This window comes from Tasmannia lanceolata, unplaced genomic scaffold, assembly GCF_043159265.1.
Source record: "Tasmannia lanceolata isolate RefF3 unplaced genomic scaffold, GAP_Taslan_0.1 ptg000019l, whole genome shotgun sequence".
In the NCBI taxonomy this organism is placed as follows: Eukaryota; Viridiplantae; Streptophyta; class Magnoliopsida; order Canellales; family Winteraceae; genus Tasmannia; species Tasmannia lanceolata.
In genome coordinates, this window is record NW_027518696.1 from 6,678,155 (window position 1) to 6,702,798 (window position 24,644).

At 36.4% G+C, this 24,644-nt stretch overlaps 1 protein-coding gene across 6 annotated transcripts in view; it reads left to right on the top strand.

The window, feature by feature from the left end:
• Window positions 1–24,644, top strand: part of RECQSIM (RECQ helicase SIM) — a 30,041-nt gene that overhangs the window by 1,321 nt on the left and 4,076 nt on the right. For 2 of the 6 annotated variants that reach the window (XM_077362752.1, XM_077362751.1), the window contains exons 2-15: window positions 1,331–1,401; window positions 1,538–2,207; window positions 2,691–2,910; window positions 3,009–3,119; window positions 3,486–3,675; window positions 5,762–6,110; window positions 8,577–8,803; window positions 11,715–11,771; window positions 13,104–13,184; window positions 13,888–13,951; window positions 18,138–18,237; window positions 18,362–18,445; window positions 22,059–22,146; window positions 23,336–23,452. In XM_077362752.1, the coding sequence (XP_077218867.1) occupies window positions 1,583–2,207; window positions 2,691–2,910; window positions 3,009–3,119; window positions 3,486–3,675; window positions 5,762–6,110; window positions 8,577–8,803; window positions 11,715–11,771; window positions 13,104–13,184; window positions 13,888–13,951; window positions 18,138–18,237; window positions 18,362–18,445; window positions 22,059–22,146; window positions 23,336–23,452 (2,313 nt within the window). In that variant the 5' untranslated portion in view covers window positions 1,331–1,401; window positions 1,538–1,582. The remainder of the gene's footprint in view (window positions 1–1,330; window positions 1,402–1,537; window positions 2,208–2,690; window positions 2,911–3,008; window positions 3,120–3,485; window positions 3,676–5,761; window positions 6,111–8,576; window positions 8,804–11,714; window positions 11,772–13,103; window positions 13,185–13,887; window positions 13,952–18,137; window positions 18,238–18,361; window positions 18,446–22,058; window positions 22,147–23,335; window positions 23,453–24,644) is intronic. The other 4 variants (XR_013236989.1, XR_013236991.1, XM_077362754.1 and 1 more) reach the window with 3 other exon arrangements.

Consider the following 24,644-nt stretch of genomic DNA (forward strand, 5'->3'; position numbering starts at 1 on the left):
AAGAGCGTTGCATTTCTCCCTTTCCAAAGAATCCAGAACGCGGCTAGCATTACCTCTTTCCATAAGGTTTTAACTTTTGAAGGCCATGGCCCTGAGAGCCAATTTTTCAAAAAGTCTATGAATTGATGAGGGAAAACCCAAGACATCCCAAACCTATTCAGGATGCGGCACCAAACTTCCCTAACGAAAGTGCAATGAAGAAACAAGTGGTCTACTAATTCGTCATTCCTCACACATAAGGCACAAGGATCAATTATCCACATTCGACGATTACAAGGATGATCTACCATAAGGATCTTATCTTAGAATGCTGTCCACCCAAACACGCAAACTCTAGAGGGGATGAGGATGCTCCATACTATAGAAAGATGAGAGGGCTGCGAGGTGGATGTAATATAGGTATAGAAAGACTTTACACTGAAAGAACTAGATGTGCTCCAGATCCAAACCCTTTTGTCAGTCCTAAACCTGCTAATGTAGGTAGATTTGAGGATTTGAGGACATAGAGCAATTCTGTCGATCTCTTTATCAAAAAGTTCCTTTTGGAAATATTCCAATCTATGCGACCTTCTATCCTTTCAAAAGAGGCTTGGACCGACGCTTCTTTATCAGATACCGCTGCGAACAAATCAGGGAAGAGATTCTTAAGTGGAGCGCCGACGCACCACGTATCCATCTAGAATCTCACTCTATCTCCCCTATACACTATGAATTTAGAGTCTTCCAAGTTTTTTTATTAGTCTTCAAGATATCTCTCCATAGGGTCAAAGCAGCACTTCAATAGATATCATCTGGAAACTAGTTCTCACTTGTCCCATACATACTTTCTATCACTTCTGTCCAGAGCTGCCCTCTTTCCTCCCCAAACCTCCACAACCATTTTCCCAGAAGCGCAGTGTTGACATGTCTCAAGTTCCTGATTCCTAGACCACCATATTTGATAGGCTTACAAACCTCTTCCCAACTCACAAGATGAAATGTTCACTTCTATTCATATTCAATTTCACTGCATTGGATACTCATGGAAAGAGGGAAAAATGAATTGCAGAACAGTTGACCTACATGATAATTTTATTTCTTATGGCAGGTACATATGTAGGCATTCAACTATGCATATTTGAGTAACAAGAAATATGACTGTTTCCTTTTTTATATGGGTAACATGAATTATACACCAATGATGAACTTCCTAGATAATTTTTTATCAATTGTTGGCATGTTTCATTCTGTTGAATGAAACCCCAATTCCTTTGATTGCCTTACTTTACCTTTTTTTTCTTTTCTTTTCTTTTTGAGTCAATCCATTTATAGCTTGACTGCTTGCTTGTAGGTCCTCTTCATATCCCTTGGCCAGGTGCATATGCTGATGGCTTGGGTTACTCCCATCATATTTATTACTGGGTGGGTACACATGTGCTAATCTTTTATTTTCTGAAATATCATGAATTATCTACCCGACATCGTCTGTTAATTTGGACCAGAATAATCTTGTATTTCAGTCATAATGCCTCGCTGAGATGTTCATTATTTTGGGCAGGGTTCTTTGTATATATTTTTAGTTACAGATTCATAATTTCATACCATGGATGGGAATGATGTCTCTGCTGACTATGTCATCGCTGAACTGATTGACATGGGATTTGAATTCTCTGTAGCAGTAGAAGCTATAGAAGCCGTTGGCCCATGCATCCAGGATGCGGTCGAGTTCATTTTGAAGGGTTCTTGCAAAAAAAATACTAATGAAAATGTGAGTCATGGGCAGTCATCGAGAGCATATACATGTTCCACTGGTCAAGACTACCCTTCAGGAAAAAGGGCTATGCCTTCACATTCTCTGGACCGGATGAACCAGTCTAGTATCACAGGACATCTCCAATCATTAGGTAGACCCAAAAGAAGAAAGTCGGGATGTGCATCTGATGCTTCTACTTCTGGCTTTGAGAGTCCTAGGGTTATTAAAGAGGAGGCTCATGTACCACTTGTTAAGTCAGAGGTGTCCTTACAGGGTAATGACAACTTGCAATTTCAACATTTTTCGCCAGTTTATAGCTCGCCCATCCAAGAAATTGAGTCAGATTGGGAGCAGAAAGTGAACATAGTTTTACACAAGCACTTTGGTTTTTCGTCCTTGAAGAGTTTCCAAAAGGAAGCTCTGGAGGCTTGGTTAGCAAACCGAGATTGTCTTGTTCTTGCTGCCACTGGATCTGGTATATTGCTTTACTCACCACCTTCATGCTCTCATTCATGTTTCTTCTCAATCTCATAAGTGTTCTTTGTAGTTGCATTCAAGGATTTAAATGTTGGTTTCGGTGTCGGTTTCAGCCACAACCGAAACCGAAATTTTTCGATTTCGGCCGAAATCATGTAAAAAATTAATAAAAATTTGGTTTTTAAAAATTTTCCACCTAAATTTCTGAAAATTTTCATTGATTTCTGTGGAAATTCGTAAATTTTACAGATTTCGGTAGAAGTTTGTAAAATTTCAGTGGAAATTTTGTAAAAAAGGATAAAGCTGAATTTTTGGTGAAATTCTAAAATTTCGGCGAAATCTTGTACTTTTCCGATTCCATGTACTTTCAGTGTCGGTCCAAATCCGCACCTAAATTTTGGATTTCGGCCGAAATTTAAAACTATGGTTGCATTTCAACGAAATTGTTGAATTTACTCCTAATGAAATACTTTTGATGTAGGCAAGTCACTCTGCTTTCAGATTCCTGCTTTATTGACTGGGAAGGTGGTTGTTGTGATTTCACCGTTGATAAGTTTGATGCATGATCAGTGTCTAAAGCTTGCAAAGCATGGGGTATCGGCATGCTTCCTTGGATCTGGACAAACTGACAGTAGTGTTGAGCATAAAGCCATGAGTGGCACCTATGGCGTAGTTTATGTTTGCCCTGAGACAGTATTAAGGTAAAAAAAAAAAACTTGCCCTCTTAAGTTTGTACTCCAAACAATTTGTTGGCTAGTAAAAAATTTGTTTAAAGAACATGGTCTCTTGTTTTTTGCAGACTGATAGAACCACTTCAGAGGCTTGCAGAAAGCCGTGGAATTGCACTTTTTGCCATTGATGAAGTCCATTGTGTCTCTAAGTGGGGTCATGATTTTCGGCCCGATTACAGGTCTTATTATTTATACTTGCTGATGCATCCTTCAACTTATATTTATTTTCTCCAAGATATGAATCATAACCAAGGAGAAATTTCGGTTTCGGCCGAAATTTGGTAAAAAAAAAATAAAATTCTGCATTTTCCGATTTTTTATCCGAAATTTAGGAAAAAAGCAGAATGTTTGTAAAAAAAATTAATTTGGCTGAAATTTCTGAAATACTGAAATTTCAGATTTAAAACCATGATCATAACCAGGGTCAGTCTGACTAGTCCTAGTATAACAATGAAATTATACATTTCTAACAAATGCTGCACCTTTGAATCTGGATATGTGGATCTGTTAAGTTTCTTACATTTATTCTATTTTACATGTTTTAGGAAGTTGTCTGTATTGAGAGAAAGCTTCAAAGCCTGCAATTTGAAATTCTTAAAGTTCAATATTCCCTTGATGGCATTGACTGCTACTGCTACAATTCATGTTCGAGAGGACATTCTCAAGTCGTTGCACATGTCAAAGGAAACAAAGATTGTGCTTACTTCATTCTTCCGACCAAATCTTCGATTTTCAGTGAGTTTCTGACCTTGTTTCCAACTATAATTCCAGAACATTTCTCCCTTCATGTGGATGTTATTGTCATTCAGCATATTTGTTAAATTTTACATCTTGTGTTCTTTTTCCCAATAACATTCAATATAACTTTCATAATTACTAGCTTTATCATTCAAATGGTTTTGGACCTTAAAAGTAGTGTCACCTGGATCAAGAAAACTCTTCCTCTCAGTCAATATTTGTATTTGCTCAGTTATGAAGATGGGAATTGGTGAAGAAATCTCCATTTGAAAAGAATGGGGCACATTGATACCACCAAGTCCTTTTGGTTTGATGAACAGCGAGCCACCTGATAAAGACACTCCTTGCAGACCATCATTTCATGTAGCCTGCATCCGTCGCAAGTGCGATATAAGGGCATTTCTAGACGAAGAACTTCACGAGGCTCATCTAAATCAACTTGTCCCCTTAGATGTAGATTATATGAACTTAATCACCTTCATGTATATCAGAAGCATATCGCCTGCACTTAAAACAAATATGTTAAACATCAGCATTTTCAGCCCAGTGAATTAGCCCTTATGTTAGAAATTTCGAGTTAACCTCCAATATGTCTCAGAAATCACTATTAGGGTTAACCTAGTTGATCCCAATCAAGATCAAATTGATTCGACCTTTGGATGTGAAGATTAACACTCCTTAAAGATCTGATGGTTCATATTGATTCAATCTAACTGTTGGATAACCATCAGAACCAGTCAGGTTGCTTATATGGATGGTCTTAACAAAACCCTCTTACTGAAACTAGCAATCGACTAGATGAAAGCACACGAATTGAAGATCTTGAATTTCGAACAAAAGGAGAAGATATTGGTGAATACTTTGAGAAAATAGAGGAAAGATAAACCGCAGGCCTCCCACCAACGCGTGATCAAGACATCCCATCAAGAATGAAAGACTTTACTATTCGTTCCAGACGTGCGTCAAAGCATGTCGCTAGGTTTTCAATGTGATTAAGCGATTGTGGATTGCTTTCTTGCTTATGTGTTGGTTTCTAAGTACATATTTCTGCTTATTCTAGCATTTCCAAAAGTTTCATCTTAAAATTTCATCACTTGCATATGTTTCCATAAGTTTCTGTGATTTTACAAGATTTCCACCTAAATTGCCACCACCGAAACTGAAATGTTTCTGTTTCTGTGCCGACCAAAGCCGAAACTGAAATTTAAAACCTTGGTTCTAATTGGAGACCTCTACCATCTTTCCTGTCTTTGGCATTGGTACCTGTTCTGTTATAAGAATTCATCTGCGTAATGTTTTCAATGTTCCCTGAGTTAGAGTACATTTTGCTTCTTCCACTACTTGATAAAATTGGCATATTCTTTTGTGTCCCACTTCTTGTGTTGTGTACGATCATGTGGCAGGACAATTGATTGGGAGATTGCATAGAGTTGGATGCCTACTTGGATTATTTCAGTTTCCAACTTCTACTTCACTTTGTTTTTGCATTACTACGTTGAGTTTGTAGTCTTCTAAGTATCAGCTGTAGGATTGGGTCATCCATTGTCAGTTGCATTTAGCTTCTTTTGTTAAAGACAACTTGGAATAAATGATAGCATGGAAATCTATCTGCTTTTTAATTTATTTATTGATTCCAGATGAATATTATAATCATACATTGAACCATTCAAAAAAAAATATAGAATCATGCATTGAAATGCAGCTCTTTTTAATTTTTCTAGTGTGATATGCTCAAAAAGGTCATTCTGTCTTCATTTTTCATGGGCCATGCTTCAATGCACTCCCAAATGGTTGTTTTCCAAAATAATTTTGAAATTGGTTTCTTGATTGTTTGGTGAGCTCGTGTTAAATATTCCTTCATTTTGATTATCTCAAAATGTTAAAGGTTGCTCCATTGTGACCTAGTGGTCACAGGTTCGAGTCACGGAAACAGCCTCTCTGCAAAGCAGGGGTAAGGCTGCGTACATCTAGCCCTCCCCAGACCCCGCAATGGCAGGAGCCTCGTACACTGGGCCGCCCTTTTGATTATCTCAGATGGGATCTTAGTTCATGATTTGCTTTTCCCTTTTTATGCTATTTACAGGTGAAACATAGTAGGACATCTTGTACTTCATCTTACGAGAAGGACTTCTGTGAATTAATAAATACTTATACTACGAGAATAATGGTTGGTAGAAAGGAGTCCGCCACCAGCTTGCATGATTCAGGGAATGAGTCTGACAGCTCCAGCACATCAAATTGTAGCATATCTGAGGTGGATGAAATCCCTCCAGGTGGTCATGAGAATTTTGACAATGATCACAACAATGGAAATGGTACTGAACTAAGTTCAGGAAATGAGAATGGCAAAATTTCTTCTAGGGAAAATCAATTGTCTGTTGAATATCTAGAAGATGAGTTTGACACATGGCAGGGCGTGGATGATTTGGATGGTATGGATATTTCATCATTCAACACTTCTACTATTAGTATATTACACTTTTTCTCTGTACTTTCTGGTCATGAATATATAATTCAACCCACCATCCATTTCCTCTGAGCCAAAAGTCAATGGCTTTATGTGGAATCCCCTAGTTTCTTATCTTTTGACTGCTGCAAAAAAAGTCAACCTGAATGATTTTCTCTCCATCGAAGTTTTAGGATGTCAAATGTTTATCTCAAACTTATAAAGTTAAGTGAATTTATCTATTCCACTAGCACTAGTTTTATTTGAGATGAAGATCTTCATAAAATTTCCCATATCAAGATCTAGATATACATGGTGTTTAATTGTGTAAAGTTAGTTTTATGGCACTATACTTGGATATATCATTCGCGGAGATTCATCTGAGTGGAAATTCTAGAAACATGTCTGTTAACTAGCCAACTTCTCCAAAAGCTTAAGCTGTTGGAGAAGGCGTTATTTATCTTTTATACTTTAACACTCCCCCGCACGTGTGGCCCACTTGGCAAACACGTGGCACATGTGGTCCCACTTTAGGCCGACCATTGCATGTGGATTTTTGCTATCCGGGAAGTTTGATCTCAAGACCTTTGGCTTTGATACCATGTTAACGAACCAACTTCTCTAAAAGCTTAAGCTGTTGGAGAAGGCGTTATTTATCTTTTATACTTTAACAATGTCAAAATGTCAAATAAGTTTTTGGAGATATTTTTAGCTTTGACATGGTTGGTCGTGCGGTGGAGGACTGGGAACCCAAATAGGAGTGACTGTAATTATATGGAAGAGAATGTTTCTTTTTTCTTTACACACCTAACTGATTTTCTTTTGACAAATAGAAAAGTTTTAGGAGCTTGCCGGGTCAATGATTCACGCACCGCATCCAACCCCGTTTTAGCCCCGCTGAGCTATGTCACAAATGTCGTTCTCGGGAATTTCTCGGCAAGGGAAAATCTCGGGATATATTAATTTTTATTAATTTTTTCGGGTTTAGATCGGGAAATAAACGGTAAAAATAAAATTATTTAAAAAATATATAAAAATATTAAATTTAAGAAAAAAATATAAAATAAAAATATCGTAAAAATATCAGGATAATATCACGATATTATCGGGATATTTATGATAAAAACAAAAATATCGCTATATTTTTAAAATCTCGGGATTAGTTCAGGATTTTTTCGTTTTATCAAAATCTTGCGATAAAAACGCTATATTTTGAAAATATCATTTGTGACATAGCCATTAGCCGCTGAGTCAGTTAAAAACCCATTTAACTTAACTGAGTCAGTCGAGAACTCTCCCTACATCGATCATCGACTAGTCCAAGTTGACCTGGTTTTGCTTTGGGCAAGTTCTTGGCCTATTACAAGTTCTTAAACATTCCAATAGAGCATACCATGAATGTGAAATTAACCCCTTCCACCAATCAAACAAACACCTTTATTGGTCTGTCCTTGCATTATTGCAGACCCTTTAAGGCCAACCAAGAATGTTTGTGGCCATGAACTGACTTCAATTTTATTCTATGGTCTTTGAAAATATTGCCTTTTCTAAAGTTTCCAATTGATGCTGACTTTACCCTGATGTTTGTCATACATGGATATGAGGTTTTATCTATAACCATTAAATATTTAAATAATTAAGTGGTCAAATTTTCAAAAACTTATACATTTATGAAAAAAATGAGTAAATTTTGAAATATGATTCGTGCTTTGCCTGATTTAATAATTATGCATGCATAGTAAATGATAAAATGCATATAAAGTGGTACACGCAGGCTCAAACTTCTATACCAAATACTATTAAGTAGCGCACGGTGTCTTGAATGCATATTATGATTATAGAGTGCTTAAATTTCGGCCGAAACGTTTCATTTCGGCCGAAATATTTTGTTTAAGCCGAAATATTTCGGTTTTGGGACAAACTGAAACGAAATTCACAAGCGGTCGTTTCTTTACAAGATTTTGCTGAAATTTTACCGAAATTTCATTTTTGGAGTTTTTTACAAAATTTCCACCGAAATTTTAGAAATGTCCACCGAAATGTTATAATTTCAACCGAAATCGCCGAAATTGACACCGAAATTTTAGACATTTCAATCGAAATTAAAAAAAAATAAACGAAATCATAATCATATTTTTACATGATTTTGGCCGAAATTTCGGCCAGAAACCGAAACTCGGTTTCGGTGGTGGCCGAAACCGACACCAAAACCGAAATTTAAAACCTTGCATAATTTTACACCAAAAATGTGTATGCATCAATTATGCCCACCTCTTGTTAGTGATACATATATAGATGTGATGGCCTTGGTATGTCGAGGTAAACAGCCCTTCGCCTATTAAATACACAGTTGAACATAACAACATAAAGTTACTGTATTCTTTAAATTAAAGATGTGGCGGAATGGAGACCAGCATGATACTTTAGTGATATGGCTTCCCATTTTTCGCAGTTGATTGTGGTGAGTTCTATGGGCAATCTCCTACTGTAAACGGAGATTTCTGTGGAGCATCTGAAACACCTGATCCTTCAATCAAAACAGATGAAGGATTGGGAGTTATACAAGGACCTTTGGGATGGGGAGCAACCATTATTTATGTGCCTACTCGAAAAGAAACAATAAGGGTAGCAGAGTTTCTTTCTCGGTTTGGCGTAAAGGCTGCTGCTTATCATGCAAAGGTACATATTCTATCTTGACTATTCTGTTCATATTATATCTTAACTATTCCGTTTGAACTTATTCTAGTTATTTACTCAGGAGGTTGATATTATCCTGTGTTTAGTGACCATTTATTGAGTAGCTCTATTTATTTAGATTGGGAAATAATTGTACTGTCTGCCTTTTGGGTTTCAAATCAAAAAATGAAAACAGGAAATTGATAGTTTATTATGACAGTTCTTACTTCTTATCCTTTGTTTTTATAATTTATGGTGATTTATTCATATTTTTTACTTTTTACCTATGATTTGTGGACACGAACACGAGTGTCGCATGTCGACATTGACACGGAGTGTTGGACACGGCAAACCCCAAAAAATTAGAAACGGGGACACGGGTAAAATAGAAAGTATACATAATCATGATTTGTCGATACGGATTCGTGTGTCGAGTTTCTACACGGATATGAGTTGTCTACAAGGTAAACATCTAAAAATCTAGAAATTGTGATACATACATACACAAAATTATTGATTACTATCATAATTTGTAATAATATAAGTATGATATTCATTTATCATTTTATAAACTATTAAATTTTAGAATTAATCAACTATGATCTAAAACAAACATGAGATAATCAAATAACAATGCATTCGTCAATTTCATGTAGTTCTCATCCGTCTCCAATATACAACGAGAAAGGGAGACCAATATGATACAATGAATATAGTATTGGAATGAGAGTTTGTTTTGGATTTTAGGTTTAGGGGAGGGGATATAGTAGCAAATATTAGTTTAAGAAAAGCAAAGAAGAGTTATTAATAAAAGAGGTAAACACAATATTCAATAATAAAAAGAATGTAACGCAGTACAAAAACGTGTTGGCACGCGTGTCGTGTCGGCAATAAATTCTAAGTTGTTGCTAAATCTTAGTTTTTTACTAATTTATTGTTGTTTGTTCTGTTTCTCTTGAAGGTTTTTTAACAAACATGCCTATCTCCCTATAAATATGCGCTTATGACACTTGTCATATACTAGAAATTCTATCCATATTTCCTATACTTTAAACCCTGATTGTTGAGGACATAATAATTTGAAAGTTTTAGAACTTGATTGTGTCATCCATATCATCTCTATGTAGTTGACGACATTTTCTTACAGAGGAAATCTTTAGTTAGTAATTTGACATCCATAACACTTTCTACTTTTTATCACGTACTAGTGTGTGATTTATTTTTCTCTTGTTGGATGCTGCTCGCTTCCAATGATTAGTGGTTAGAAATATTTATCTCTTACCCGGGTGTCGTCAGTCAATATATGCACACTCTGAGGACCCCACACATGGATGTTGTAGATCACATTTTGAGGTATCTAGAGTCTTCACCTGGTAAGGAAATTATGTTCGTAGGGAAAAACGCGGAATGCGATGGCAAGATGTGGAACGCGGCCAAGGTAAAAGGGAGTCGACTCGTGGGAGTCCACGATGATGCGGGGGACTTGTAAAACTATGGGCAGGAGTGATATCTTTGCACCAACTTGAGGGAAAGTTTTGAGATATATGGGTTTACTGGGGTTACTTTATGTTTATAGGAGTATAATTGTAGATTCCCTTTCTTTCACTTACTAATGGCATTCTTGTAAATACCTTATATCTATAAAATATAAGGGAGATAGACTGATAGAGTGGTCGACCAACACACTCTAACTCTCTCCCATGTTTTCTCCCATCTCTCCTCTCCATTTCTCCTTCACTTCTTTTATCTTTCTCTTTCCATTCACAAACTAACAATTTCTACTGACCAGCTGGATACAAGGTTTTCAGTTTTCATGTTTTGGTTTCTGTATGCATTATGGTCGCAACAGAAACAGAAATATGTCTGCGTCAGATGGAAATTTTAGTGGAAATTCTGTAAAATCATGGAAATAAATGGAAACCTATGCAAATGATAGACATTTAAGATGAAACTTCAGGAAGTGCTAGAATAATCATAAATACAGTATACACACTAAAAACCATCGCATAAATTAAAAAAACCCCCACATAATGGTTTAACAATATCAAACACCTAATGAAATGTGTTTTCATGCATGTCTGATAATTCAATACATACAACTTCGCCAGTGTATTTCGCCCCATTTCACATTCAATTCAAATAAAAAAAATTATGTAACAAATATTTACACTTATGATTTTGGTTTCGATATGTGTTTCGGTTTCGATATGCATTTCGGTTTCAGTATGCATTTCAATGGTCTGTGGAAATTTAAAATCATAGTTGGATATGCTCATAGGAGTTAACTGTGAAAATATTAATGGGCACCACTTCATATCCACCTATATTTAGTGCTTTGTCAAAGTTAACTTAACCTTCAACTTCCCCGTAAATCTAGCTACGGAGTTGAGCTCTCTATCAAAGAAGTTTCTGCAGAAGTGGATGTTCCAACTCCAAGACACTAAACCATTTTCTCTAAAGGGTCCACACTCCAAGCGTCTCGATTTACCACAACTCGAAGTGTACCGACAGGATTCTTTCATAAGCCACTCATCTCTGATCTCACCGAATGTCAACCAAACCCAAAACCAACTATATCTCCATTTCCTAGTATGAATCGAATGCCTTTCCTGAACAAATCCATATAATTGTAATTGAATATCCATGGGCTGAACCTGTATTGGCTCTTAGAACTGTCAGTATCCCATCCTCCATGCTGGTTACTATACTTTTTCATAATCACCAACTGCCAGATCAATCTAAAACTTGGTAATTAGTTTTCTATAGACCTCTGTTTTCTTGTGCCTACCTTACTCTCTCCTTGCTAATTGATAAACTATAATAGAGTAATTTTATTACATCCTTCATTTAGTTGCATATCTGACATTTTCGCTTATTCTTGCATGCAAATAACTATTCTATGCAACTTTTGCAGTTGCCAAAATTGCATCTGAGGCGTGTCCACGAAGAGTTCCACCGTAATATGTTAGAGGTAATGTAGATTTTTTTTTTTTGAAATAAGAGGTAATGTAGATTATCTAATGGGAATAGTTATTCTACATTTCTTTTGGAGTTCAACTACTACTGCTTTTAGCAAACTAAATCCATGATGATTTCAGAAAATGCTGCATTTAATACTAATTTGATATGCTCTTCTTCATAGTTGCCGGAAACTCCTTGGGCGGGTGAGAACCCATTTCCCCTAAAACGCATTTCTTGTGGGTGGGAAACTCGTTTCCCTTAAATCGCGTTACCCGCATTTCGGAAACGTTTCTGAAACATGATAAAAAAAATTGAACAAATGTTTCCGAAACGCATGGGAAACATATGAGAGACTTATGTAAATCATGTGTGAAACACGTGATAAACGTATGCAACATTCGTAGAAAATGCATGTGAAACATATAGGAAACATGTGTGGAACTTACGAAAATCATTTTGGAAAAAACACATCAAAAAATGTGGAATAGATATTTAAAAAGAAAACAATAGCATATATTGTAATAAAACTAAAAATAAGAAAAATTCAAATAGAAATTTGAAATTAACAAAATTTAAATATACAAAACTACATATTTCGTGTTTTCCTTGTGTTTCATGTGTTTTTTCTATGATTTTCTATCGTTTTCTCATTTCTCGTTTCCCCTATATTTTTTTTCATGCGGTCCCGTTTCCGTTTCACGTTTCATTTCCCGAATTTGTTTCCCACCCTGGTACTATGCTCTTCTTATTCATGGTAATTCCAATAAACCTGCACCCTTTAAATTACTTGGCCATATGGCTAACTCCAAGTTAAAATCTCTCTTCGGAACCAACTTATAAGCTAAAAATCAGAAAATAATGACAGCATAAGAGAAAGAACTCCACAGTCCACACCCCAAATATTACCATTGATTTAATTTTGGTCTCGGTCCGAAACCTTTTTTTTTTTGTTTTTTTGCAAATTTCGGTTATTTTGGCCGAAATTATTACAATTTCGGTCAAAATGACCTAATTTCGGCCCGAAATTGAAACCGAAGCCGAATTGTATATGATTTCGGACCCAACCGAAATCCGGATTTCGGCCGAAATTTAAAACAATGAATATTATTACAACCATCATTGATGAAGGTTAATCAGTAGTTGTTGGTTGAGATGGCATGATTGTTTAATATGAAAGCAGTAACTGTTTCTTTGAGCAGTAACTGTTTCTTCTGTATAATATGAAAGCAGTAACTGTTTCTTCTGTATGGTTGAGATGGCATGATTGTTATTTCTTCAATTAATGCATCTCCACTGAATGGTTGAAATTGTGTTTAAACTACTAAATTCCTTTGAGCTTCAGGTAGTTGTTGCAACAATTGCTTTTGGAATGGGAATCGACAAATCAAATGTTCGAAGAATTATCCATTATGGTTGGCCGCAGGTTTGTATCTTGGTTTCATCTCTGTAATATATTCTGATTTTGGTTGTGCAGACTTTATATTTTGAATGATGATAATATGGTGGCAATCAAATTTGACCATGTTATTTGAGTTTCATACATGGAACTTTTTTCATATATGTATTAACTTCCTAATGATAAAATTTCTGAACTGTTGGGTTATGCTTCTCTTGTTTACTGTAAAAGATACCTCCAATATTCACAAAATATTTGAAAATATAGTGAGTTTTCAAAAAATGAAAATATTTGAAATTTTCATGATTTTGAAGACCTCGCAAACAAAATGTACTCTTTTTCCTTTCCATTTTTTCACAAAAATATTGCATGTTTGTCCCAAGTTTTGTTTTCTAGCAAATCCGTGCAAACAGAAGCGTGCATAAGATAGAAAATGTGAACATATGATAAAACAATCTTTTACCCTTTCTTATTTCTTATATTTTTGCCTATATTTCCTATAATTTTCATGTTTGTAAACTTTTATTCTCTCTCGTATTTTCCCAATAAACACCCCAAAAAGAACACAAATTTAACTCGCTTCGTTCAAGAATCCTCCAGAACAAATTTTGTTAATGCTCCAATTTCACCATCTACATTCTTTTTGTTTCTTCCATGGAATCTATATGCTTGCGTAGTCTCATTATCTATTTCTGCAAGTATTTTTTGATTGCATTTATTTTAATTCCAGAGTTTAGAAGCATATTACCAGGAAGCAGGCCGAGCAGGAAGAGATGGAAAACTGGCAGATTGCAGTGAGTTCCTATGCTTCTAACACTTGCCTCATAGAATGGAAGAAATATTGAAACATTCTATGTAATATAATAGAGTGGATTTTTATTTTCTGGATAATGAACTTTATTAATAATGTTGAGACCTATACAAGGAATTTATAACACGGATAAATGACACTTCTGCAAGTTGATAAGCATTATTATTGCCAAATCTAAGCTTCATCCAACCATCCAAAGGTCTTTTCCATGCATCATGACTTACCACAAATAAAAATATTAAGAGAGTAATTCGTCTAAAACATTCAACCAAAGCCATTCTATCATAGACTCCATGAATTATATCTTTTTGTTTTCGTTGAATAACAAAGATTTATGAATACAGAGGAGCAAAGCTCAGAGACCTGATGGTCAAAACAAGCCAAATCAGAAGGCGAAAAATATAGCAAACAAAAATCAAGGAAGCAAATCAAATGTCTTTAGCTTCATTTGCATCACCTATACTGGGTCAGCTAGTCACCCTCACTACTAATTGAGCGTTGCACATGCTAAAAAGATGTGGTGTGTCCCTTGAACCTATACAATACCTCCTCAATGGTGTCCGCAAAATGCCAAGAATAACTAACCCCATCCCTGACCCAACAAATAATGTTCAGTCTCCTTCCACAATGCGAGTGTCTAGGAGATCCTGGTCCACGAGCCGTATCGCACTCAACAAAGCTTGGACTTTCACCTCCATTAGAATCCTTCTCGCAAATCGGACCAGACAAGGCCCACCGAATCTCACTCTCATCACTAAGAAGTAGGTCCCTCGAACCTATCCAACACCTCCTCAATGGTGTCCGCAAAATTCCAAGAATAACTAACCCCATCCCTGACCCAACAAATAATGTTCAGTCTCCTTCACAATGCGAGTGTCTAGGAGATCCTGGACCACGAGCCATATCGCACTCAACAAATCTTGGACTTTCACCTAATTAGAATCCTTCTCGCAAATCAGACCAGAGAAGGCCCACCAAATCTCACTCTCATCACTAAGAAGTAGGTCCCCAATGCCAGCAGGGCTCGGATTCCCCAAGCTGAAATCATTGAAGGTCAACTTGAAACAGCCAAGGAGAGGGGAAGACCATCTGGAAGAAGGTTTGTCCACCCTAGTCCTATTCAATGAGACCTCATCGCAAGAGTGCTGAATGGAGTACTCTAAAATACAACAAAAATCAGGAAGAGCAGGCGTCCAATGTAGGAGCGTTGAATGGAGTGCACTCTCTTGGAAACCTTTGAAACTCTATTGTTCCTTTCTTTCTAGAGGAGCCATAACAAAGCTAACAAAGCTAAACTCTATTTTTCCCACCTCTCAACGAGATTTTCGATGTGGTTCTGAAGGCCCAACTCACACCAAAATGGATAAAAATAAAAGACAAAATTTCTATAGTGTACCCGCAATGAAGAAATATTTGGTCTAGTGTACTTGCAATGAAGGAATAGATGGTCTATTGTTTCCTCATCAGCAAGACACGTGCCACAATGACTGATGATAATCCTATGATGAATCACAGGTGCTATATTGTCAATATCTTATCAAGGCAGGTAGTCCAGTAGAAAGCACTAGACCAATGAGGAGCAAGTACATTCCAAACTCATCTAGCTGGCAAGGAGCAGACAGAACAAGATGATGGCAGAAAGACTGAATCAGAAACTGCCCATCCGAAGGCCAATTCCAAACCCTTTATCATCGTGCTGCTACTTCTGACGAACTCCAAATAAAGATTTGCGATGAAGGCAGCCACCAAATCAATCTCTCTATCTAAATGGTGCCTGTGGAATTGCACTTTCCAAACCACATTGCCATTCCGCCTACCATAGGAATCCCCAAGACCATGGTTTTAAATTTCGGCCGAAACGTTTTGTTTTGGCCGAAATATTTCGGTTTCGGTGGAAAACGAAACGAAATTCACAGTGAGTCGGAAAAGTACCAAACTTCGCCGAAACGTTTCGGAAATTTCGGCCGGTGAAGTACAAAATTTCACCCGAGATTTCCTCCGAAATTTCGTACCGAAACCGAAACATTTCAGTTTCGGTGATGATCGAAACCGAAACCGAAACCGAGATTTAAAACCTTGCCCAAGACTGATTTCACTCTCAGAAGCCACACTGATTAACTAAGGGAAGTCATCCCTAAGGGAAGTAGCCCCACACTAAGGATCAAGCCAAAAGTGAATCCTCTCCCCCACTTTTGACTCTACTGAATTGCTTTCTTGAACTGAACTAGTGATCAAGGTTTGAAATCTCGGTTTCAGTACGAAATTTCGGACGAAATCTTGTAAAAATTTCACCGAAATTTCGGAAATTTATGAAAATTCGGGTGAAATTTTGTACTTCACCGAAACATTTCACCGAAATTTCCGGCGAAACATTTCGGCCGAAATTTCCGAAATGTTTCGGCAAAGTTTGGTACTTTTCCGACTCACTGTGAATTTCGTTTCGTTTTCCACCGAAACCGAAATATTTCGTTTCGGCCGAAATTTAAAACCATGCTAGTGATCTCCTAGTATCTATCTGAACTATGACTCCCTAAGTTTTTAAGTCATCAAGTGATAACCAAACCCCAAACTAGAACCGTACTTCTTTTATTACCAATTTCTAAAGACAAGACCTTTCAACCCGCCATAACCATTTGCTCAGCAACGCACGACTCATTGCCCTAAGATTCCTATCCTTAGCCTACCCTCCACCTTAGGGCGACAAACATCTACCCAATTGATGAAGTCATTCTTCCTGCTTTCCTCTTTCATTCCACACAAAATTTTCTATGAAGTTGATTCAACCTATTAATCACAATCATTGAGCATTGAAATAGCGACACATGACAGAAAGGAAGATCGAAAGGAACATATTTGAATTTATCAACGTGATCCTCTCCCCCTCCCCAGCACCAAGGTTTCAGGTTTCGGTTATGGTATGTGTTTTGGTCGTGAAGAAAATGGAAACATTTCAATTTTGATGGAAATCTTGGAAAATTATGGAAACATACAAAAACATATGCAAATGATGGACATTTAAGATAATTGAAAAAAATGATGGACATTTAAGATGAAACTTCATGAAGTGATAGAATAAGCACAATTACACAAGTGAAAACCATTACATGAGCAAAGAAACCATTACAATAACATCGAACACCTAGTAACATGTGTTGAAATGCATGTCTGATAATTCAGTACATACCACATTTCACATGTAATTCATATAAATATTTATACATTATACATCCACCACATTTCACATGCAATTCGTATTGTCCTATATTTCATATGTAATTCATGTTTTCCTTAGTTGTTAACAAGCATAACTAGCCTAGTATCTGCAAGTTAGTAATAAGAACCTTCTGATGTGAAAGTGCACAGATTTACGATAGTATATTTATATTGCCATTCAAAAAATATATATATTTCTATTATGACAGAAGAAAGGAAACCACTAACAAAAATATTGTATTATCATTCGAAGCAAATATTGTACTAAATACTCAAGTATTTCTAAAGCTACATTCTTGTTCTACAATATACTCTTTTGAGGTGGTGAATAAGGTCCCGAAGGATCAGAAATTTTTATAATGATTTTAACCGTGAATGGCCTGAAAATAAGTCATGAAGCTGTCAAAATTCCTATCAATGTTGAGAAGGAGAGCCTAATTTAACATTATATATTTTCAAATGCACGCTGGTGAAATTAAGTGCTTTCAACTGCAGGTGGAGATCCATTGCCAAAATATATCCACTAGTTCCTCTAGGCGAACATATATCAAGTATATTTAGTTCCTACATTTTTTTTGAACAATATGAAATTGCACATTTTGGTTTGTTATAATTTTTTTGCCTTTTTTTGGATTTTTCTCTGCTCAAGTAAAAGATACATGCCCCCCCCTGGTTTCCACATGAACAATGCAAATCTGATTGTGGATATTTATTGATTTCATTTAAGGGATTCCACTTACTTTAATGGGTAAGTAAACTTGTGATATTGGTTTGCATGCATTAATATCCAATTTTCTTTTGATATGCTCTCACTTATTTACAATCCTTTTCTTTTTTCTCCCTATATGGGTACCAATGATCATATAAAATCTGAATAAATCTAGCACCTAAAAGCCCCTTCTCTCAGCCTAGTTTGCTTAATGTAAATTGACATTAGTTTGGGTTTTGTCAAGCAGCTCTATATGCAGATTTAACAAAAATACCAACACTTCTGCCTAGTCAAAGAAGCGAAGAACAGACAAAACATGCGTATAAAATGCTTTCTGATTGCTTTAGGTATACATTTCAAGTCTCTAATTGAAGTGTTTGATGTAGTCACTATTTTATGAGTTATTCCGACTCTTCATTCTTGTTTATGGAACTCTTAGAATTCTCTCCCACAATTTACTTTCTGTTGCAGATATGGCATGGCTACTGCTTGTTGTCGAGCTAAGAGGCTTGTGAAGTACTTTGGGGAGGATTTGCATCAAGACAAGTGTCTCTTGTATGTCATGCATCCTTTCTTCTAGATTTTTTTTTCACTATAGTTGAGATGAACTTGGATTTCAGTAAAAAAGTTTTCTTTTTACCCATTCAACTTAGTCACATACTAAGACAAAGCCTCATATAATTTTCTTGCTGCAACTGCTGCTTCCTAGTTTGAATCGATGTTGCAATCATATAAGGTTTGGATTTGTTGGTTTTTGTCTGATCATGATGTTAACTCCAATCTTCATCACTATGATAATTAGATTTCCTTACAGATTGCTAGTAATCACATATTTTAGGGTCAAAGCAAACTTATTGAAGTCAACTATCACTGTGTTCATTGGCAGTTTTTTGATCAGATCATATCCTTGCCTCATGTTTCATCCTCTATGTAGCCTGCCAACTTTTCGGAGTCCCAAAAAATTTCAAGCATTGGTGCTTCTTGGAGACCAGTGGACTTGATCCTGTCCATGTGGCACTTTTGGGTCCAAAACGTGGATTCTAGAAAAGAGCCTCATAACCGCTGTCCTTTCATCATTTTTTAATAAATAATATTTATACATGTGATTAGCATTAATATTAATATTAACATTAATATTTTTAAATGGCGGCCCAGTGCACGAGGCTCCCGCCATTGCGGGGTTTGGGGAGGGCTAGATGTACGCAGCCTTTAAAAAGGATGAATAACATTAATATTATTCCTAAATACAAATATTATATATCCTAGCATTATATACCTTTTTTTAATGGTGAAATTTTATTAAATAAGGGGGCAAAGCCCAATGATTGAGATGATCAAAAACAAAAATAGAAGCGGAAAAAAGGAGAAAATACAAGAGGAAAGCAATAGAAGAAAAAACGGCCAAAATATAAACAAAACTCTATGAAGTCGAAACGTCTTCATAATATGGGCTGATCAAGTAAAAGAGTTGACTCCCTAGTAACCCCAGAGCGGGCAAGAGCGTCTGCTTCAGAATTGGCTGACCGCCAAACATGTATGAGAGCTCAAAACTGTCCCTCCAAGATGGCCTGGTTCTCCTTATTATCATCCACAAGTCTCCACGGGTGTCTCCATCCCCTCTCAGCCATTAGACCACATTAAGGGATTCACCCTCAATAACAATCGATCCAGTTGTGTCTAATCCAACAGCCTAATGCCAAGAAGAGGCACCTGAACCCGCTTGTCAGAATCTTTTTCTTCAATCGGACACAAAAAGCGCATAACATCTCACTATCTGCAGTCCTAAGAAGGCCTCTACTGCTAGTTGGTCAGGGTTGCCAAGACTCGAATCGTCGAAGTTTAGTTTCAACTTCCCAGGAGGGGCTGGATCCCCCAGGACACGAGCCCTCCTTAGAGCATTTGCTCAGCCTGATCTCTGTGGTAGTAGGATGCCCACCGTACAAGAATATTTGCCTTTGCAAACTACACTCCCTTAACATTCAAAAAAAAAAAAACTACACACTCCCTTTGTGATGCCATTGAAAACTCTTGTGTTTCTTTCTTCCAAACCAGCCAAAGAATAGCAACAAAATGTACCTTAGTATAAGTTACCTGATATTAAGATAACTTATTATTATTTAAGTTACCTAATACTAAGATATCTTACCTAATATTTAGATGTTAGGGATATGGGTTGATAGCTTACAACTATAAGTTACCTAATGGGCGGCCATTAGGGTTTCATCTCTTTTCTCTTCACATTAAGGGGATGAAACATGCAATCAAGCAAAGTGGAAAAAGAACCAATAGGTGGAGGTGGCAAATTAGAGCAACACCACCGGTAGTTGAGCCGTCAATTGGGGCGGCACACACAAATATCTAGCGATCAGTGCTACATGGAGATCCAACACAACGAAATGACAATGAAACAAATTTGACGAGATTCGGCAATGAATTTTATAAAAAAAATTTCCCACCTCCACGATTTAGAGGGAAATGATATTGTTATGGCTTATTTAGAGGGATATCAATATAAATTGAAGGTCCCTCTAAATAAAACTAGAACTTCTATGATTTTAAGTTAACTTTTTCAGTTGTAATCAAACAAGAGAAAAGTAAGAAGTTTTAGAGAAGTTTTTCCTTTCCAAACTTTTCCAGTAAATTTTGGCAATCAAAACAGGGATATGTTCTTTTTGTAAAACTCTCAACTCCTTTTCATTCACACGTTGAGTTTTGGAGGAACATTGTTGGTGAACTAGTCTTTTAGGGGTTCTCGCAGGTTATTCTACTGTTTTGAATTCACTTACATCATTTTGCATTGTTTGTGTCATATTTGTTTCAGAGAGGTTTTGTCTTATTTTAATATAGCTCTCTATCAGTAGGTTGCATGAAAACATCATTTCTTAATTCGCATTAAAGATCCTTTCTTCTATAGGACTTGCATCTTAGCCTAGACTGGGAGCTCAACTAGATGTGTATTTAGGAACATACAGTTTTTACATACTTTTGTGCTTTCTAGTATTCATGCACTCTAACTAGGACTTTGAAAGTGAAATAGTAACAATTTGGCATTATTGGCAAACTTTAGCCCAATTATTTCCTTGGAACTAGTGTTTCAAAAACTCATGCTCGAACAAGAACCCTACCAAGTTAAAAGGGAGTCAAACTTGGACGAGTGAATGGTTGATGCAATCAACTTTTCATGAACTCGGATGAGGCAAAGGAGTTTTGATTGGCTTGGTAGGGCAAAACTAGAACTCAGACGAGAACCTAGCCAGGTAGAAGGAAGTTGACTCAAGTGGGTTGATGATTGACTCAAGGAGTTTTTAAAAATTGCATGGAACCACAAAGAAACTAGGAAGCAAATTTCCGTTGAAGCCCAACTTCTCAATGACATGTATAGATGCCCACACCCATCTCACCAAACAATAGTTCAAAATTTCGTGTCCATTACATCGCATACTTTCGGTTTTGGGATGTTGATTTTCCATTAAAATATGAGTTTTTCAACCCATTAATATACGTTTATATGAGCCTCCAGCAAGGTTTAAAATCTATGGTTAGGGGTTTTACTTTCGGTGTGTCAAAACCTATATTACCTAATTCTCTCAATGTCATGCCAAATTGTGAACCGGTACATGCAAATCAGTTACGCCAAACTAGCGAATTATGAGAAAACACAGAAGGTACTTGGTTCAATACCCAATTTTGACTCCAGTCTTCAATATTTTCCTATCTCATGTATTTTTCACTTTCCTATCTACTTCTCATCTCCAATTTATTTATGGATTTGAGAAGGATTTAAACAAATTTCCTTAAGAGAATCAAAGATGGTGCAAGACAGCAAGAGTATCAAACTAGCGAATAGAAGTGAACCATAATACCGTATAATCCGACTGTTAGCGAACCAGATGCATATAAAAAACTATGAACCGCGAACTATGAACCTAAACCCTAACCAATGAACCAGGTAACATACCAATTCACGCTTCTGAATTCAGCCTAATCATCCAAAACATTGGATATGTTTCATTTCAGGGTGTTATTTTTGCCGAAATTTTCAACTTCTCAAGTTTAAATAATATTTTGTCAATATTTTTCCCCCACATTTCATTTTGAAATTTATCATTTCACCTTTCTCTACAGTGTTTTTTCTACAAAGTTTGTCATCTAAAATCACAATATGCAGGTGTGACATCTGTGTTGCTGGACCTCCCAAATTGCAGAATATGAAGGACGAGGCAAATATCTTCATGCGGGTTATTACAGCTAACTGTGTGAGTGTTGTTACATTTCATGTGTTTTGGATTCCCCTCTATACTCATCGGTACTTGACCATTGCAAGTATAGAGCTTAAATTTGATTTAGAAGGCACAACAAAGAATATTAGTGGGAATTTTTGTTGCCCATAAGGAACCAGATATGGTTTGGCCAAGAATGGAGAAATGCCTCTAGTTTTTTGCAGAGAGAAGGCAGCTATAGAACCAGCAACAAACAATTTCCGTCAACTTCATATTCTTGATCTTTTGTTTCATAATTGATGTAAAATGCTTCATCTTAGTTATGTTCTTCAATATGTTCGTCAACTTTTCTTCTTCAATATTTTATTACTCTTTTCTTTTTGACTTTTCAAGATTAGAATAATAATAAAATGGTAAAAAGGGCTTAAGATTAAGGTGACTCCATTTAAATAACTATCATGTAATTATACAACTAAAATTATTCTAGTTACTACACGAGGACATGAATTTTCTATCTGAAGATTTGGTCTATCGAGTCCTCTTGTCAAGGTATCAGCCACATCGTTGGCATTTCTTGGGATTTGTCTAAAGGACATCAACTCTTTACTAAGATCAATGATTTCTAGGACCATGTTAGTTAGCTCCATGAACCTGAACTTGACCTTTTAACCCAAGTTCGCATTAGTAGAATCACCTCCCACCATCAATGACTCCAAATTTTCCTGAAAGATACTAGACCGTATGAGCAGACTTCGACTTCATTGTAATCTTTAACACCGATAGGAATGTGGAATACCTTTATAATTTCTACGAAATGGTTCCTAGAAAGCCATCATATGTAATTAGGTCATCATGCATGTCAATATTGACACCATCATATGTTACCTCGTCATTAACTTTCTTCATTGAAGAAGTTGTTGAAATATTCTAACATGCTCTCTTTGCTGTAATTTTCATAATATCATTGTAGTTTGAAACTTAGGACCGTAATCTAAAAAATCATTAACGCATTAGCTACTCTGAACCTTTCAACTGCTTAACTTCATTGCCATGTCTTCAAACTTTGAGATTTGGATGGTGTTGTTTCCCTCTTTCTTGTTTTTTGTATTGTTTTGAGTTTTGCTAATCAACTAACCATTTGAAGCAACTTATGCACATGCTATGAGCATTAGAGTGCAACCTCATGTCTCTGTTTTGAACTGGAAACATGTGAACAAATTTTCAGGAGCCTCCCACTCATGAAAAGTCCTCTTATGACAATGCAATATGTAAAGAGTTTAAAAGAAGGAGACTCATGGAGAAACCAAACTTCAAGATGGTGGTCACTAGAATAAGGGAACAGGTAGTTTCTGAATACACATACCTTACATCTCTTCTTTGATTTGAAATTGTTGACCTCAGAAATGATGTCAAAAAAATCTGTAATTGCAGTGAAGTTTTCAAGTTAATTTATCACGCCATGTCCAGCCAGTGGTTTTTACTAAATAATTAGCATGAAGAAGTCAGATGCTACCGTTTCACGGAGTAAAATTGGATATGTATCATTTTAAGTTTTTAACCATGTAGCGTAAGAGGAATTGTATGGTGTTTGGTCCTATTTCTTCAAGGAAAAATAAGAAGGGGTAAAAGTACATGTGGGGTCTACTTTTTAAGTGACCCAAACCATTCATCCCCGCCACACACATGCACAAAAAAAAAAGGAAAGAAAAAACCCATTCTTGCATCAGTGAATTTTTCCTGCATCATCTGGTTTCAAAACAGTGTTCGTCCATTGAGGCCGAAGATTGGTGTGCTTAAGTTGGGCCATCAGATTCTTCTACAATCCGTGTGTCTTCTCATCATCTTGGATCATCCAGGAGATTTTATTTGAAATTTGTGGAACAAAGTGTATGAAGACTGTCTTCGACATTGACCACTTCAAATACATTTTTTTACTATGGTAAGCCTATTCACGATAAGTACGATGACTACCATAGTCTACCGGTCGATAGAGAGTCTAAAGTAATATGGATTTGTTATCAGTCAATCCTTCATTTTCTCGACCCACCATTCAATCCTCTACATATCCAGCATCATGCATGATGCACCCACCAATCATTCACCACAAGATTTTCAGCCATGTGACATTCCACCTCGTTCTCATGATCCCTCTGCATCATAAACCCTAGACAACCCTCAACCATTTCAACAATCCCAACCGTGGCACCCATCTATACTTTCCCTATTCTCACGAATACTACCCTCGAGTTTCAGCTGCTAATACATATTCGACCTGCTATTCTAGTCCCGAAATAGCCTGCTATTTTAGTACCAAAATAGTGATCACATGTGCCGACTCAAGAAAATGAAATAGAAGAAAGAGAGTCAATAGATAAAAAAAATTGAATGTATGCGACGAAAAACAAAAAGGGCAAACAGTTACAAGGAAAAGAAAAAATGGGCTTGCTAGTTTCCCTCAAAATTAGCTCCAACCAACCTATGGCGTGGTGACTGTTCACTACATTTTTTGTTTAAACTTGGAACAAGTTCTCTCA